Below are 17631 nucleotides of genomic sequence, written 5' to 3'. Positions count from 1 at the left end.
GCTGGCAGCAATGGCAATGCAGGTATTCAAAAGCTACGATCCAGAGCATGCTGGCAATGCCATCCCAGGAGACTTGGTGGTCTCCTGGGAGTGCAGAGGAGGAGGGGGGCTTTATAATGAAAGGTGTACCATGCGGGGGCTCGGTGTGTTATGCAGGGGGCTCGGTGTACCATGCAGGGGGCTCAGGGGTCTGCGGAAAGGTTTTTTTTTTTTCCTGAAACTTCCCTCTTAAATTTAAGGTGCATGTTATACGTCGGTGCATGTTATACGCCAATAAATACGGTAAATGGCTTCAGCCAAACACTAATCATGAGTGAAATAAAAGTTTTTGTTATCGTTCATAGTCTCTGAAAAATGGCCAAGAAACCATAAATTCTGCCAGGGTATGTAAACTTACAAGCACAACTGTGTGTGTGTGTGTGTGTGTGTATGTATGTATGTGTGTGTGTGTGTGTGTGTATAATAACGTTTGAGAAGCTACTGTGGGTAATTTGCCCCCTTAACCCCATATGGCAAAGTCTCTTTACATAGGACCTTTTGATTATATAATTTTGTAAATCTAAAGACATTTGTATAATCAGATTGTATCGTGTATGGCCAGCTATAGTTAACATTAACGATTGTGTGTTTTGAAAAAACCTGTCTTCAGAAAAATATGGGGGTGAAATTTGTTTGAAAATGCTAATTGCCTGGCTGTCATGCTGATCATCTAGATTCAGTGCTTTAAAACACTGACCCAGAACAAGAATTCAGATAAGGAATGTCCTGATCTGCACAGTTTTCAGGGTCATTGACTTGTGCATTGAAGCACAATGACATCCAGACAACTAGCATTTTAAAAGGAGGTCAGCAATAACAGCCTATATGTTTCTAACATGACAGGTTTACTTTATAATGTTCATGTTTTGGAGGGCATTTATATAAATAATAATTTTGTATTATGCTTTTTTTTATAATTCAGGGATCTAAGCTGTGGATCATAATGGAGTACCTGGGTGGAGGGTCTGCACTAGATTTGGTAAGATTTGTTTATAATAAAGGGTGAGCATAGCATAAATTATGTTACAGATTTATACAGAATATATAAAAATGAAATCTACTGTGCCCATACCTAATAAATAATAATACTTAGAATTATTTTTATATTATAAAATACTGATTAAAGGGAAGACTCTAACTAGTGAGAGTTTGCATTCTCAAAGCAAGTAAATATATTTTGGCTGTAATTTTTTTAATGTAGTTTAAAAATTAACATTAACGCGTAATGAATGCCAATAACTGCCACTTTTTTGTTTTGCTTTTTTGTAGTGTTACATGTCTCCCCATGTACCCTTGCATTTTAATATACTTTTTGTGACCTCTAACCACTTTGTACCTTTTTATGCCTAAGCTGAAGCCTGGGCCACTGGAAGAGTCTTATATTGCCACAATATTACGGGAAATCCTGAAAGGCCTGGACTATTTGCACTCAGAGAGGAAGATCCACAGAGACATCAAAGGTGGGATATAGGGTTGTAAGTTTTAAGTACCTAAATTAACCATTTGCAGACCAGCATGTTAATTCTCCTTGTCCAGGTAATTTTTCACTTTGCAATGCCGATAGTTTGACAATTACTCAATCATGCAAATGTGTACTCAAATTAATTTAATTTTTTTACAGAGAGAGGTTTCTTTTTGTGGTATTTGATTACGTCTGGGATTTTTTTTTTTTGTACAAGGAAAAAAAAAGACCAAAAATTTTTTGGGGAAAAAAAAAAGCTTCCTTTTAATTTCTGTTTAAAAACCTATGAAATAAAAATGCCAGAACAGTATGAAAACCTGTGAAATGACCATCATTTTGCAAAGTAGATACCCAAAGGTGGTCTGATGTTTTATTTTTTTGTTTTTCCATAGTTTGTTTTGAAATGAAGAAACATGACAGTATTAAGAGGATTAACTTGGTAATGGGGTACTAGATTCATTAAATGTTCAGGTCATACATGGAGGAGGAGATAATGAGATAATGGACAGGTTCTGTACAGTGGTAGGATGGAGATGTGCAGGATAAGGGAGGTCAGGAACAGGAGGGCTGACCTATACTATAGAGGGGTGAATGGGCATTGGTGCTGGGTAACACTGGTACTAGTTTACATTGGGTACTGGCTGCAATCAGGAAGCTTTAGTTTTTTGCACACACCAATTGATGTGTGAGTGCCACTGCTAAACGCAGCCAATGTTTACATTGTGATGCTGTGATTGGTCATAGCGGTCACGTGGTACAGAATCACTCTCTTTAGTCCCGTGCCTTCTTTTTTGGATCTGCACTGTTCAGATGATAGTGTGATTGCCATGTAGTGCTCATGCACGCTAGAGGTCATGCACTGGCACTAAAAAAGAATTACGTTTTTAAAATGCTATTTCTATTCAAGCAAGTACAGTATTTCCGTTTTTCTTATTTCAAAAAAAGCACCTTCTGTTGCTCGCAGCCTCTTCAGAATTCCAAATCTTATTTAGTTTTTTTCTGTTGTGATCTGACTTCCTATTAGAGGGTGGCTGTTTGTTCTCCATGGTCCCACAGTATGCAGAAAACGTAGCCACCCTCTCTTTCTCACTCCTGAGATGGAATATGGGATTTGTAGTGTGCATAGAGCAGGGCACATGATTGCAACTAAAATGCAGTGTTTCTTCTTAACAGACAGAAGTGAGGGGGGGGGGGGGGGGGGTGGATGTTAGGGAAGTCATGGAGGATGTTACAAGGAAACAGAAAAACACAGTAAGAAACAATTTCAGGAAAAGTAGATTGTAGGGCCATTACATTGTGGATGGATTACTTAAAGTATGCAGAATACGAATATAGTTTAGTGTTATTTTAATTCTGCTAAGTGCAAAGAGCAGGACAGTGGTTTATGACTGTGCTATAGTGAATGAAAGATACAGCATGGTCACACCTTGCCGAGAGGCCGTCATATGATGTTTTCCCATGCTCGCAGTTCCGGTGCGCCCCCTACGGCGCACATCAGCAGTGATCTGTGATGGGGTAAATCCAATCCAATCACAGCTGATCACAGTGTAAACAGGATTTGCCGGTTATTGGCAATCCTTACCTCACGCTGACGGCTCATGAGGAGAGGGGAGCTGATAACCAGCAAATCAACACAGGGGACACCTTCACTAATAAACAGGGCACTGATTATCAGTGTCCTGATGATTAGTGCAACCCCACCAGTGCTGCCAATTATTGGCACCTAGCAGTGCCCATCAATGCAGCCTCATCAGAAAAGGAGAAAAATTACTTATTTACAACATTTTATAATAGAAACTAAGTAAAAAACATTTTCCCCAAAAGTTTTGGTCTTTTTTTCGTTTGTTTAGCAACAAATTTAAAACCCACCCAAAGAAGGCTCTGTCTGTCTTAAAAATTATAAAGTTTCATTTGGGTGCACTGTTGCATGACCACACAATTATCATTCAAAGTGTGACAGCGCTGAAAATTGGCCTGGGTAGGAAGGGGATGAAAGTGCCCAGCAGGCAAGTGGTTAGCAAGCACCCGTGGAAAAAATCTTACCTGTTGTTTTTTTTTTTTTTTTTTTCTTTTTATATGGTGTGGAGGATATGTGTTGGAATTATTTTTCTAAGTACATCTTTGCATTTTAGCTGCGAATGTACTGCTGTCTGAGCAGGGAGATGTGAAACTGGCAGATTTTGGGGTAGCAGGCCAATTGACAGACACTCAGATCAAGAGGAACACATTTGTGGGAACCCCTTTCTGGATGGCACCAGAAGTCATCAAGCAGTCTGCTTATGATTTCAAGGTTGGAAATCATGACAATGTTTGCTGCGTTTTGCCACTGTATACCCATTCATCCATAAACTCAGATTTTTTTTTTCTTTTAGGCTGATATTTGGTCCTTAGGGATCACAGCTATTGAGTTGGCTAAGGGAGAACCCCCTTACTCAGACCTACATCCTATGAGAGTTTTGTTCCTCATCCCCAAAAACAACCCTCCAGCCCTGCAGGGACAGCACAGCAAACCATTTAAAGATTTTGTAGATGCCTGTCTGAACAAAGACCCTCGATTAGTGAGTATCTTTCTGTGTATAATTTCAACTTTGTGTTTTTTATTTTTATTCTTTTATTATTCCACCCCTCTCATCCCAAAACTACTTACCCTCTCCGCACTTCAGCACTGCCATCCACATCCTCAGGTGCCTCTTACCCAGATCCTCTTCCAAGTTGAGTAAAGATTTAGATTGGAACATTATTTTTTGTGCAGACCCAGTGCATTACATCCTTTGCAAAACCAAAACTTCTTCTTATTTGTAGTAACAGTGGCCTTTAGGATCGTCATGTGTCAGTGGGAGGCATTCCTAATCTGTGTTTTTATGCTGAGAAGATAGATGTTGTATAATATTTAGAGCCAAGGAAACCCACAAACAAGTGTTTTTGGTTTCTTTTTGACTGAAAGGATAATTGTTTTTTTTGTTTTGTTTTTTTAACTTTATTGGGCTGATTTAATAGTCCATTTGTTTGAAAATAGTGGTTAGTAGAGTTCTTTAAAGCACAACTCAAAGTAAACCAAGTAAAGAAAATTGCTAAATTCCCCCATCAACACGACTATCTCCCTCCCATGGAGCTATTGTGTTCTCCAGGCAGGCTGGGTGCTCAGGAAGCTGGCCCTGCCGGGAGAACACAGTGATTGCTGCTAGTGGCTTTAATCACATGCTAGAAATCCGACATGCTGGTTGTACCCAAGTCGATTGATGAATCTACTTGGGTACAATCAGCCTGCCGCTTGTTGGTTTGAATCTCCGCTGAACGGGCCGAGATTTAAACTATCTTTGGCCGGCTTAAGCTTGCATACCAGGGGTAATACAATTATACAATTCTTCGCCTCAAAAGCAACCCCCGTCTTGCAGGCTTTCTGCTTCAACTCTGAAATCTGCTTGTGCTGTACTTTAAGGCCACTCACATGTAATTGCAGCAGGTCTGATGAACCTTAGTGATACAGCCATGTCTCAACCTCTCTCTCCTCCTGGCCATTTACAATACGAAGCCTGGGGCTGTGTGCCTGTGTCCCTGGATTAGTATTAATGTTTTGATAATCCATCTTTCGCATCTCACCTTTTAAGGACGGCAACACATGAGAGATGATAGGCTCCTCCCTACAGGAAAAAAAAATCAGTTTACAGATGTTAAAAGGCCTCACCTTTCCTCTTATCCCTCAGAATTGTGTTTCTCTACAGCGAAACGTTTTTTTTTTTTTTTTTTTGTTCTGACCAGAGAGTCGGATGGTACCCCTGTGAGCCAGGTTTAGGAACGCTGGTGAGGGCCGCACTAACCTGTATGCCTTTAGAGCTTCTCACAAGTTGCCCCATGGTATGGTGCAGGCAGTCTGGGTGTAGCTGATGATCTCACGCCGCTCAGCACCTCTGGTCTCCTCCTGTCTTCCCTTGTGTGCAGCAGGCACCATTTTGGAGAGACCAGTGGCCATATATGTCACCAGGGGGAGGACTCGGCATGCTCCAGCCTCACTATGAAACTTCGGGTCAGAGAAGGAAGAGGGATAAAGCATGGAGGAGACGCTGGACCTGCACGGCTCCAGAGGCTGAAGAACTCCTGTCTCACCAGGACCCAACGAGATGCAAAGAGCTGAAAGTCTGCTAGGACCCCCCTCATGGAGGAGGAGGATGGAAATACAGCACAGGTGGCTGCAGGCAAGAGCAAGCCGGGGCCCGGTAAGTGCCTTTTACCTACAGTAGGGGGTGTCACCAGGCTAGCCCTTAGTTGTCCCTGGAAAAAAAAACAGACTCTTACCTCTGGGGGAAGGGGCCTGCAGCCATGACAGAAGGGGGCAGAAAGAGTGATGTTAGTTATCTCCTCTTCTTCTTTTTCAGATTCCCAAAGGGGAGTTTAGGAGGTCTCTGACAAACCACCCTCTACATCAGCTAGCACTAGCTCAACTAAAAAGTGCGGTAATTGTGGGAAAAGATTGTCTAAATCTCATACAAAGCCGTTTTATGTGTATTAACAAACTGGCTGGATAGGATTTTTCTCAATTCTGTTCAGGAGTAAATGTTGGCCACTATTCAATGTTTGCGCACCTCTGCAGCCGCACCCCAGCTAGCAGACTCGGAGGAACTCACCCCTAAAGAGGGACCCTCCTCTCTGAGTTTACTCTCCAAACCAGGGCCAAGTGCCTTTTTGCCAATCTCTCAGGGACTTCCCTCCGGCTCAGGCTAGGGAAGAGATAGAAGCAGAAAGCCAGGCAAAATCTGAGACCGGCTCAGGGGAGTAGGCTAATTTAGGTCTGGATAGGGATGTGGAAGAAATCAGGTTAAACCAACATCTATTTGGCCTGAAGGATTTGGAGGGACTCCTTCAAGCTATTTATGCCACTGAAGAGATCCCTGAGCCAACTAAGGAAACCTCGGCACAGGATAAGATGTACAGGGGTTTGGTTAAAAAACAGTCAAGGGTATTTCCCTTACACCAATCCTTGAAATATTATTTCTCCAAGAATGGGAGGTTCCTGAAAGAAGCTTGGTCAGACCTAAAGCTTGTAAAAGGAGATTCCCCTTCAAGGAGGAGGAAGTGGAAGTATGGTAGAGGTAGGCAAAAAGGTAATTTCTCCAGGCCAAAGCACAAAAGATGCCAAGTGATGCCAGAATTGAGGTGAAATTTCAGACAGCCCGTACATCACTCAACTTATCAGAGATGGCTACCACCCGTTTATGATTATGTTAATGAACCCTCCCAAGGATGCTTTAAAAAAGAAAGCCCTACTAGAAGGGATTCAGGAACTGGTGGAACAAGTGGTAGAGCTGGTGGCGAGGAAACAGCTATACCAAGGCTTATACTCCCATGTTTTCATGGTACCCAAACCTTCAGAGAGATACCGCCTCATCAACCTCAGAAACTTAAACAAATTTCCAGAATACAAGAGGTTTTCCATGGAGAGTATTTACTGCGAAAAAACCTGTTAAAGGACGTTTTTGACTGCTCTGGATCTCAGGGATCTCAGAGATATTTACATGTCCTGATCCACTGGGAATGCCAGGCATTCCTGAGATTTGTGGTGATAACCCAGGAAGGGGTTCGCCATTGGCAGTTCAGGGCACTCCCATTTGGACTAGCAGCCAGTCCAAGGATCTTCACAAAGATCCTAGCAGACACAACAGCCTACCTGCATCTCCAGGGAATAGCATTAATACCGTACCTGGACGACCTGCTCTTCTTTGGCCCGTCTGCCGCTCAGTTGGAAGCAGATACCCAAAAGGGAGTTTCAGTCCTGCAGAAGCTGGGTTGGCTGGTGAGCATTGAAAAATCATCCATGTAACCGGCTCAGGTCCAAACCTACCTAGGCTATGGGGTAGACACTCGGGCTCAAAAGCTCTTCCTCCCAAGGGATAAGGTAGAGACTTACTCTGGGTCCTGGGATTCATGTCAGCCAGTAGTTGTTTGGGCACAACTGCATTCAAGAGATCTTCAATTTTTCCACCTTTCCTCTTGGAAAAAAGAACGAATCCCTAGATGAAAGCTTAGTCCTTGCCCCTCAGGTAAAATCCTCCCTGGAGTGGTGGTCAGTCCCAAACAATCTGGAAAAAGGCAGACCTTGGGGTCAGTGGGATCCACTAAAGGTCACCACAGATGCAAGCGCCTAGGGATGGGGAGCCCACCTAGGAAAAAAAGCTCAGGGCACCTGGGACAAGGGAGTAGCCATGTCCTCTTCCAATTTCAGAGAGCTCAGAGCGTTGGGTGAAACCTTTAAAGGCCTTAGAAAACACGGTCGTAGGCAAAGAAGTCCAGACTTGCTCAGACACACTACGGCTGTAGCCTACCTAAACCACCAGGGGGGAACCAGGTCCAGAGCCCTTTAAGGCCTAGCAAAAGAGTTCTTGGGCTGGGCCGAGCGCAGGGTAGTCTCGGTGTCGGCAGTCTACATAAAGGGCAATCGGGAAGCAGATTTCCTCAGTCACCAACGTGTCAGACAGGGGGAATGGGAACTGAACCCAAAAGTATTTCAGGCACCAGTCCAAAAATTTGGCTGCCCAGAAATAGACCTCTGCCAGTTTCAGGAACAGAAGGTAAAGAGATTTTCTCTCTCTCAGGAAAGCAAGTCAGGGGGCTTGGATGCCTTAGCCCAGAGCTGGAAGTTTCCAGTTGGCTTACACCTTCCCCCCTCTGGCACAGATTCCTTGAGTCATTCAAACACTGAGCCAGTCCTCTGGCCTCTTCCTCCTGGTCCTGGTCAGGGTTCAGTGCTGTACCCCGGACCGGAGTTTTTCCATCTGACGGCCTAGTTAGTGAGCACCAGATCCTCAGAGGTAAAGGTTTCTCAGACTCTCCTCTTGAGCAGGAAATGGGGAACCTGAAAAATATCTTTATATCTGCTCAAGGTGTTATTAGCCTTTCATAAACTCGGGTAATAACCCTACCATCCTTTTGTGAGAACCCCAAGAATGAGGGGGAAAATAAATGTCATTGTCTAGATGTAAGGAAATGCCTTCTCGCTTATCTACAGAAGGCTAAAGATTTTAGGATATCCAATCGCCTCCTAATCCTCTTCTCTGGAACAAGCCTTCAGTCTCTAGGTGAATAAGGCAAGCCATCACTGTAGGGTATGAGAGCTCAGGTATCCCTGCACCAGTAAAGTTGAAAGGTACATGCAACTAAAGCCCTGGCTGCCTTCTGGGCCGAAAAAGCAGGAGCCTCCTGGGAGCAAATTTGTAATGCAGCCATTTGGTCCAGCCACGAAGACACCTTCCTGAAGCACTACCGAGTGGAGGTGTTGTCGCAGCAAGATCTAGCCTTCGGTCGAAAAGTGCTACAGGCAGTGGTCCCATCTTAAGGTAGGCCTGTGGATTACTTGATTATCCTCTCGTGTTGCTGTCCTAGAAGGCGAGATGAGAAAACCAACGGTTAGACTCACTGGTAGCGGTGTTTCTATGAACCTTCCAGGACGGCAGGCGTACTTCGTGCCCTATTAAGGGGGGAGAAAAAGGTATACAATAAGTGGTAAGTGTCTAAGTGATTAAAGACCCCTTGTGAATCGGTTGGGAGAATTACTTTACCACAACTGAGGGTCAAGGGGAAAGGTAGGACCTTTTAACAGCTGTGAACTGATTGTTTCCTGTAGGGAGGAGCCTATCATCTCTCATGTGTTACCGTCCTGAAAGGTTCATAGAAACAATGTTACTGATAAGTCTGTCAGTTTTGGTACTCCTAACTTCAGCTTGCATTGAACTTCGGCAAACTGCAGTCTGGATCTACTAAAGAATTTTAAAGGTACACTGTCATTTTTTTCAATTTAGGGACAATGCAAGGTATACTTACCCATCCATATTCCCTCATCATCTTACTGCTGTGGGTATAGAGGTGCATATCACTTCCCCCAAGACAGTGCTTGGGCCTGAGAATACAATTTCCACAACGAACACTGTTACATGTGAGGTAGTCAGTGATATTCACTAGGGTTTGCTCTGACACTGGTATGGCAAATGGGTCCCCTGCGCTACTTAGGAAATAGAATAATATAAAATAGGATAAAAAGCTACGGGTGCTGCAAACACCGTAAGGGTCAAACACTACCCATAAGTAAACAAAAACAAATCAATAATTGGTGTTTCACCCCAAAATGGGTAAATAGAATTGTGTTTAAATAAAATTATAAAAACTTATAATTTTACAATTAAGCAAGATGCGACCACTGAAATACAGATAAGCATAAATACACAAATCTAGTAAGGTGCAAAGTGTGCTAATCCAGTGACAACAGTGAAAAATCTAATATAGAATAAATAAATTCAATCCATAAAAAAACTCATATAAAACGAAACTTTCTACTATGTATAAAAAAAATATAAAGTGCAAATTGTGCTAATAAATCAGCCGAAAAACTCCTCTGGATTCAAAGTGCAGTGTGAAGTTGTTCTGCAGTAACATCAGATAACACTGTGACTTCAGTGATATGCATATCCTCAGTGTGTGTGTTACACTCGTGGGTGTACTAAATTTATTACCTTACTGCTGTAAGGTAAACGGCATTCTGAGAGAGGGAGTAGATCACTCAGGATAGGTTGTTTCCTGCGCATTCCTCCTTTTCCTATGGGTCCCAGTATGTGCTTTAGCAAAACCTTCCTTTCATTCCAGTAGGATGGCTGGCAAGGGCCGCTCAAATGCATATAAACTGGACATACGGTATATGGAAAAGGATATAGAGCCTCTATGGTGTAGTAGATTTATCAAAAAGGTATTTATTGATATAATTACCAAAAAAACATACTCACATTTTAAAAATGAATAAAATGCATAATAAAAACGAGCGCTGCACTCGAACCTCAAACGTCACTTCGGTTGTCCATCCTACGCGTTACATCACTGTTGAAGTCACGTGACTTCAAATTACTGTAACTCCTCTTTAAGGAGTATACTACACTTATCATTTGTGTCTTTTTTTTTTTTCTTTTCAGTAGAAAAAAAAAAAGGTGGCTCACTTTGTATGACCAAGATACGCTGCACATATCAATCTGTGTGTTTCTCATTTCTAGTACACTGAGAGTCCCAGTGAATGGCTGTGCATGGGGGGGAGGGGGCATGTCAGGACAAGTCTGACCATTGGAGGAGAGCAGGCTGAGTTCCCACAGCTGGAGAGTGGTGAGATCTGCTTAGTGTGGTCAGTTTCTAATAGGAAAGCGGAGGGACTGGCAGGAGTATCAGTGATTTCATATAAAGGAAGCAATACAAAGAGAACATTATACTTTTCCATAAAAGTACATTGTACAGCAGGCACGTATCAGGAATATGAAATGCTTAGGCTATAAGAAGATTGCCAAGACCCTTAAAATGAGCTGCAGCACGGTGGCCAAGACCATACAGCGGTTTAATGGGACAGGTTCCACTTAGAACAGGCCTCGCCATGCTCGACCAAAAAAGTTGAGTGCACATGCTCACCATCATATCCAGATGTTGTCTTTGGGAAATAGACATATGAGTGCTGCCAGCATTGCTGCAGAGGTTGAAGGGGTGGGGATTCAGCCTGTCAGTGCTCAGACCATACGCTGCACACTGCATTAAATTGGTCTGCATGGCTGTCGTCCCAGAAGGAAGCCTCTTCTAAAGATGATGCACAAGAAAGACTAAGGACATGGATTACTTGAACCATGTCCTGTGGTCTTATGAGACCAAGATAAACTTATTTGGTTCAGATGGTGTCAGGCGTGTGTGGCGGCAACCAGGTGAGGAGTACAAAGACAAGTGTGTCTTGCCTACAGTCAAGCATGGTGGTGCAAGTGTCGAGGTCTGGGGCTGCATGAGTGCTGCTGCCACTTGGGAGCTATGGTTCATTCAGGGAACCATGAATGCCAACAAGTACTGTGACATACTGAAGCAGAGCATGATCCCCTCCCTTCAGAAACTAGTCGCAGGACAGTATTCCAATGTAACGACCCCAAACACACCTCCAAGACAACCACTGCCTTGCTAAAGAAGCTGAGGGTAAAGGTGATGGACTGGCCAAGCATGTCTTCAGACCTAAACCCTATGGGGCATCCTCAAACAGGGTGGAGGAGCGCAAGGTCTCTAACAGCCACCAGCTCTGTACTGTTGTCGTGGAGGAGTGGAAGAGGACTCCAGTGGCAACCTGTGAAGCTCTGTTGAACTCCATGCCCAAGAGGGTTAAGGCATTGCTGGAGAATAATGGTGGCCACACAAAATATTGAAACTTTGGGCCCAATTTGGACATACAAGCTGTACACTTGCTACTTTACATTGTACCAAATAATTTCTTCAGTGTTGTCACATGAAAAGATAAAATATATTTACAAAAATGTGAGGGGGTGTACTCACTTTTGTGAGATTCAGTATATGTTTTCATATTGAGAATGGTGTCTTTGTCTTGTGTAATAGAGGCCTACAGCACGGGAGCTGCTAAAACATCGGTTTATTCTACGATACACCAAAAAAACCTCTTTCCTTATGGAACTGGTGGAGAGATACAAGCGATGGAAAGCTCAGGGTCACCGTGATGATTCCAGTTCGGTCGAGTCTGACATGTGAGTACACAAACTTCCTGTTGTGACAACTTGCTTTGGTCTTATTGATGATAAATTATGCAGTAACTGACAGTGCCTTGCTATTGTGACCAGAGATAATGAAGATGAGAGGAATCAGAATCACACTCCTCACTGGTCATTTCCAGAAACTATGCGCCCCTCCTCCATGAGCAGATTGCAGTGGGGATACCAGCAGGTAATTGCCTATGTTGGATGTGCTCAAGCTTTCTAAAGTTGAAAACCGAAGTGTTTGCAAATTTTTGTGCTTCACACCAAGTGTTAGCTATTGCTATTGTACTGTTGCAAATCCAGGAACATAATATGAACTGAGCTCAAGCAAGCAGCCATTTGCTGTGCTTCCCCGTATAATATGTGTTCTGCCTGTGGACTTTTTCTTTACCTGATGTCTGCCTTCAGTTCAGAGATGGATTCATGTAGAAATTCTGTGCCAGTCACTTCCTCTTCCTCGGTCTGCTTGTGTATGTCATTGAGATGATTTCCAATATAAGTTAGATGAATTTTAAAGCGGTAGTAAACTGCTGTTTTTTTTTTTTTAATCTTGCAAGAAATTGCCAGAATGTGTTAGTATGCATAGTGTATGTGAAACATACCTTAAAACAAAGCCCTCCAGTGACCCGCTGTCACCACTGAAAGTGCTTCCATCATTACCCAGTCTTCCCTCATGGACTCCGGGTGTGTGAGTAGCCAGAGTTGCAATGTCTCTACCTCACATATGCATACGGGGCCCGCCGTTTACGTCATAGGACTCGCAAGGAATGGCATGGTATGCCGTTCCTTCAGAGAGCATGTGCCTGTGATGTCACCGGATGCATCAAAAGTAAATATCTTCTAAACGTTGCACTTTCTGTAGGCTTACCTATAGGTAAAAGTCATACATGGGAGTTTACTCCCACTTTAAGACTCAGGCCTGATTGCTAGTCACCTTTTAGCCAGATAGCACTGGGAAGTATAGTAAAGAAGATTGTCACCCATTAGAATAAAAGCATACACTCTAATTGACTGTGCGTTATTTAACTTGATAATTGTCTACATCCTCTTTTTTATTTTATTTTTTTTACACCATGTTACTTCTGGAAGCCAACAGAGGCAATAAAGCGCCTGCCTCGGTCACACTGTTTATCTGCTCTGGTGACTCCTGTGTTCCAGGAGGTGAGTTCTTAAGAATCAACTAGATACACTTACTGGGATGGTGTCTTCTGCTGTGAGTCTGTTGTAAGTTGGAGCAGTCTTTTTCCAGCCTCATACCCATTTAGCATTTATAGTCTACCCTAAAGTATTATATATTGTTTTTTCACTGTGGGAAGGGGCAGCTTGCAAAAGGTTAGTTGAGACCCCATGCAGTCTGCAGCAACAGATCATGCCTAGTAAAGTGACCTATTGCTGCAGGGAAAAGCTAGACAGATCTGCAACAGCTCTGCCCAAGTCTCCGTAATGACAGGAAATGCTATCACTGCCATTGTGAATACAAGGTGGAGCCATTGTATTTACAGTGATCTGCTAAAAGCACTTATGGAATGATGTTTAGCAAGACTGGAGGCTCAGAAGCCTCTTGTTTCAGCCCCTATCCATACTGCTGAATGGCAACTGTCTGACACATCCAGCGATTCTAGCCTGTACCCAGACCGTGGTGCTGAGTCAAAAAGCTGCTCTCTGTGTGCAATTTTGAAGTGGTGCCTGAGACTCAAGTGGTTAAAAACTTGTTTTTTGTCTTTTTTTTTTTTAGGTATTGCTGTTGTTTTGTATATGTATTCTAAATAAACCTTTAATATTGAATAGGAGTAATTCATATTACTATTTACAGCCAGCAAGGGTAAGGCTTTTAAAAACAGTGCTATATTTTCAGCAGGTTGACACTATAAGATCAGTTTATAACTCACAAGCTTTAAAAAGATTAAAAAAACAATTGGCTAACCACTATTGTATTTGCCCTTTAAAATATATTCACAAGGATCTTCTATTTACAATATGGACTCGGTTTATTAAAGCAGAGTTCCACCCAAAAGTGTCTCTTCTTATCTGTCTCCCCCCCCAGTGCCACATTTGGCACCTTTCAGGGGGAGAGAGGGTACTTGTTTTTGACAGGTACCCCTTCCCCACTTCCGGAAGCAGTGCTACGGCCTGTCCCCTGGAAGTTTGGCCCCCACCTCCTTCCTCCCGCAGCGGGCCAGTTAGAAAGCACAGTAGGGAATTTTTTCATGGGGGGGCTGGAACACCTCTTTACGTAGCTGAATATAAGGGTCTTGTATGTTGGTAACCAATATTTCCTGATGTCGTACATCACTAATTTGGTCTGGTGGGTAGGTAGATCTACTTGTAATATAAGATTAAACTGGAGAGAAGGATGCATATCCTATGTAGTCCCTGCTCATGAAATAATCAGGGAAATGGAAGGAAAGGACTAAGTGGTTGCACCTACCTCGTTCCTCCTCACAACTTATTATACAGCCGTGGCCAAAAGTTTTGAGAATTACACAAATATTCATTTTCACAAAGTCTGCTTCTCATTTTTTTATGATGGTAGTTTGCATATACTCCAGAATGTTATGAAGAGTGATCAGATGAATTGAAATGAATTAAAGTCCCTCTTTGCCATGAAAATGAACTTGGACCCATAAAAAACATTTCCACTGCATTTGTGAATAAGGCTTCAGGGTGCCCAAGAAAGTCCAGCCAACGCCAGGACCATCTCCTACAGTTGATTCAGCTGCGAGATCGGGGTACTACCGGTGCAGAGCTTGCTCTGGAACAGCAACAGGCAGGTGTGAGGTCACCTGCGCACACACAGTGAGGCAAAGACTTTTGGAGGATGTATTGGTGTCAAGAAGGGCAGCAAAGAAGTCACTTATATCCAGGAAAAAACATCAGGAACAGACTGATGTTCTGAAAAAGGTGCAGGGATTGGACTGCTGAGGACTAGGAAAAAGCAATTTTCTCTGAGTCCTCTTTCTGATTGCCGCAGCTGGAAAAAAAATCTTGTCTGGAGAGGAAAAGGTGAGCGCTACCATCAGTTCTGTGTAATGCCAACAGTAAAGTATCTAAGCCAAGGGAGTGGGCTCACTCACAATTTTGCCTAAGAACACAGCCATGAATAAGGAATGGTACAGATACATCCTCCGAGAACAATTCTCTCAACCATCCAAGAACAGTTTGGTGAGGAACAATGTCTTTTCCAGCACAATGGAACACCTTGCCATAAGCAATAACTAAGTGGCTTGGGGAACGAGACATTGAAACTTTGGGTCCATGGCCAGGAAACTCCCTAGACCTTAATACCATTGAGAACTTGTAGTCAATCCTAACAAGGCGGGTGAGCAAGAAACCCAAATTCTGACACACTCCAAGCATTGATTATGCATGAATGGGCTGCCATCAGTCAGGATGTGGCAAGTTGATTGATGGCATGCTGGTGCGAATTGCAGAGGTCTTTAAAAAAAAAAAAAAGGGTCAACACTGCAAATATTGACTCTGCATAAACTTAATGTAATTGTCAATAAAAGCCTTTGACACTTATGAAATGCTTGTAATTATACTTCAGTATACCATAGTAACGTCTGACAAAAAGGTCTAACACTGAAGCTGCAGACTTTGTGAAAATTGAATATTTGTGTCATTCTCAAAACCTTTGGCCATGACTGTAGAGTCAGTCTATTATAAATTGTGAGTAAAAACTTTTCCTTAATGATTTATAAAAAAATAAACTATTATAACAGCGGATGACTGTCTCTCCACATCTCAGCTAAGGGAGCAGCGCTGTGCTGGAGCATTTGGATCTGTTCAGGAATTGGAGAATGCGTTCAGCTTAGCGGAGGAATCCAGTCCTGGGATCACAGACCAGCTCATTTCTCACTTGGTTCAGCGTGTGCAGAGGTAATGAGATGCCTTTATAATTATTATGAACATTATTCCAGGTGAAAGAATTCATCTTATATTCACTTTTCCCACAATGGACCCTGGTTTCTGTTTGCAGTTGCTGCATTTTTTTTTTCCTGAAATGTTTACACATTATTTCAGCAAAGAAAACCTGTTAATAAAGACTGCTATTACTGTCCTTTCCCTGGCCATCATTTTGAGACCCTAGCTTCTATACTTCACTGTCCCAGGATACGTATGCAGAGAAAAGCTCTTATTCGCATTTTCTAGATCAAAAACTCAAAGTATTTAAGTGAGGTATTCTCTACAACAGCCAGGTGTTGAATATTTTCAGAAGTAGAGGCCCGTATTGGAAATCTCCAGTGCTTCTCTTGTGTATTTGTTCTGTGTACTTATTTTAGGTTAGTGACTTAGAAGATACTGAAACCAGTGGATCATTTCAGAAGTGGCCACCCTACCTGAAGTATTTGAGAATGTATTGAACCCAACAAAAAAAAATCAAATGGAAACTTCATGTAGGAAATCTTTTAGATGAAGTTGTTGTTTCATAAATAAGGGCACATGGAAATCGTCTATTTACAGTCAGCTCTTACTCCATTTTATTTCTGGGAGTGACAGAATCCTATTTATTGGTATTTTGTCACTTGATCATTAAAATGTACGTATAGGAAAATTCTGTGTTCTGTTGGAGATATTCCTACTTCCTGTCCTGAACATGCAACAAGAAATCTCTATAAAGTGAGCAGAACTTTAGATGTCATCTAAACAGGTGTCCTAATTGTAAGTTTTGACCTCCCCGGCTGTGTTGGCGCTAGCTGTAAAATCATCACCTTTTGTCCCAGGTCATGGTCAGGGCTAACTGGGAGGATGAATCTGACATGGGATTCAATCCTTCCAGACTTCATCCAAAACTAAAGAAAAAAGGTTTCGGTTAGATTACACATGAATCGCTACTTGACAGCTAGAGTAGATCAGAGTGGTAAATCATTGCAGACTTGACGGGCCTTCCGTCAATTCTAGGAAACAAAAATGTATTAAGCTTCTTAAACAAGCACTTGAAGAAAAAAAAAAGTAGGGACCGCTGTATTTTTATACACCACGACCCAGTTCCTGGGATTTTTCCAGCTTTGCACAATAAAGTGAGCTAAACTGAAAAAGCCTATATCTATTGAATGTGGCTGATTTCCAGCAATTCTCTTTCCAGGTTCTCCTCTTCATCCTGAGACCACATTACTGCTGCTTCAATGATTCCCCTCTTCAAGCCTCAGTGTGAACTGAGGCTGCACTGTGACTGGGAAATTTACCATCATGGCATTACTTCAAGTATAGTATTCTTTATTTTTTTGATTGTAACATACAAAATGTTTATCATTGTGTCTCATTGACCAGTACATTATGTACAAAATAAACTGACATTTCATACACAAGTGTTCACTGGCATCCTTCAAAATACTGGGTTTCTGTCAATAGCTATTCTAATTTACCAATGCTTGCATAAAGCCTAATTTTTTTTTTTTTTTATATATAAAAAAAAAAAAATGTATTAGTCTGTCAGCAATATGACTCAGGCCAAGATGGATGGTACCCGAGCCTTGTATAGTTATTAAAATAAAGCAGAGGTAGGGTGCTACTACCAAATAAGATTAGAACATTTTTTTCAGAGCTACCTGGGTGCGGACAGGCAGTCGCACAGCTGCAATGTCAATCTTG

At 42.4% G+C, this 17631-nt stretch overlaps 1 protein-coding gene across 2 annotated transcripts in view; it reads left to right on the top strand.

Moving 5' to 3' along the window:
- The window catches only part of STK25 (serine/threonine kinase 25), a 28517-nt gene extending 11169 nt beyond the window's left edge, over window positions 1-17348 (top strand). The window contains exons 4-12 of one of the 2 annotated variants that reach the window (XM_077488427.1): window positions 962-1018; window positions 1391-1499; window positions 3634-3791; window positions 3874-4059; window positions 11885-12030; window positions 12124-12226; window positions 13129-13200; window positions 15788-15918; window positions 17126-17348. In XM_077488427.1, the coding sequence (XP_077344553.1) occupies window positions 962-1018; window positions 1391-1499; window positions 3634-3791; window positions 3874-4059; window positions 11885-12030; window positions 12124-12226; window positions 13129-13200; window positions 15788-15918; window positions 17126-17144 (981 nt within the window). In that variant the 3' untranslated portion in view covers window positions 17145-17348. The remainder of the gene's footprint in view (window positions 1-961; window positions 1019-1390; window positions 1500-3633; window positions 3792-3873; window positions 4060-11884; window positions 12031-12123; window positions 12227-13128; window positions 13201-15787; window positions 15919-17125) is intronic. The other variant, XM_077488428.1, reaches the window with a different exon arrangement.
- The last annotated feature ends 283 nt before the right edge of the window (window positions 17349-17631 follow it).

Source organism: Lithobates pipiens, unplaced genomic scaffold (assembly GCF_037356315.1).
Source record: "Lithobates pipiens isolate NorthernLeopardFrog02 unplaced genomic scaffold, aLitPip1_a1.2 Scaffold_18, whole genome shotgun sequence".
NCBI classification, from domain to species: domain Eukaryota; kingdom Metazoa; phylum Chordata; class Amphibia; order Anura; family Ranidae; genus Lithobates; species Lithobates pipiens.
Note: the sequence above shows the minus strand (reverse complement) of the source record. Positions and strands in the feature narration are given on the sequence as shown.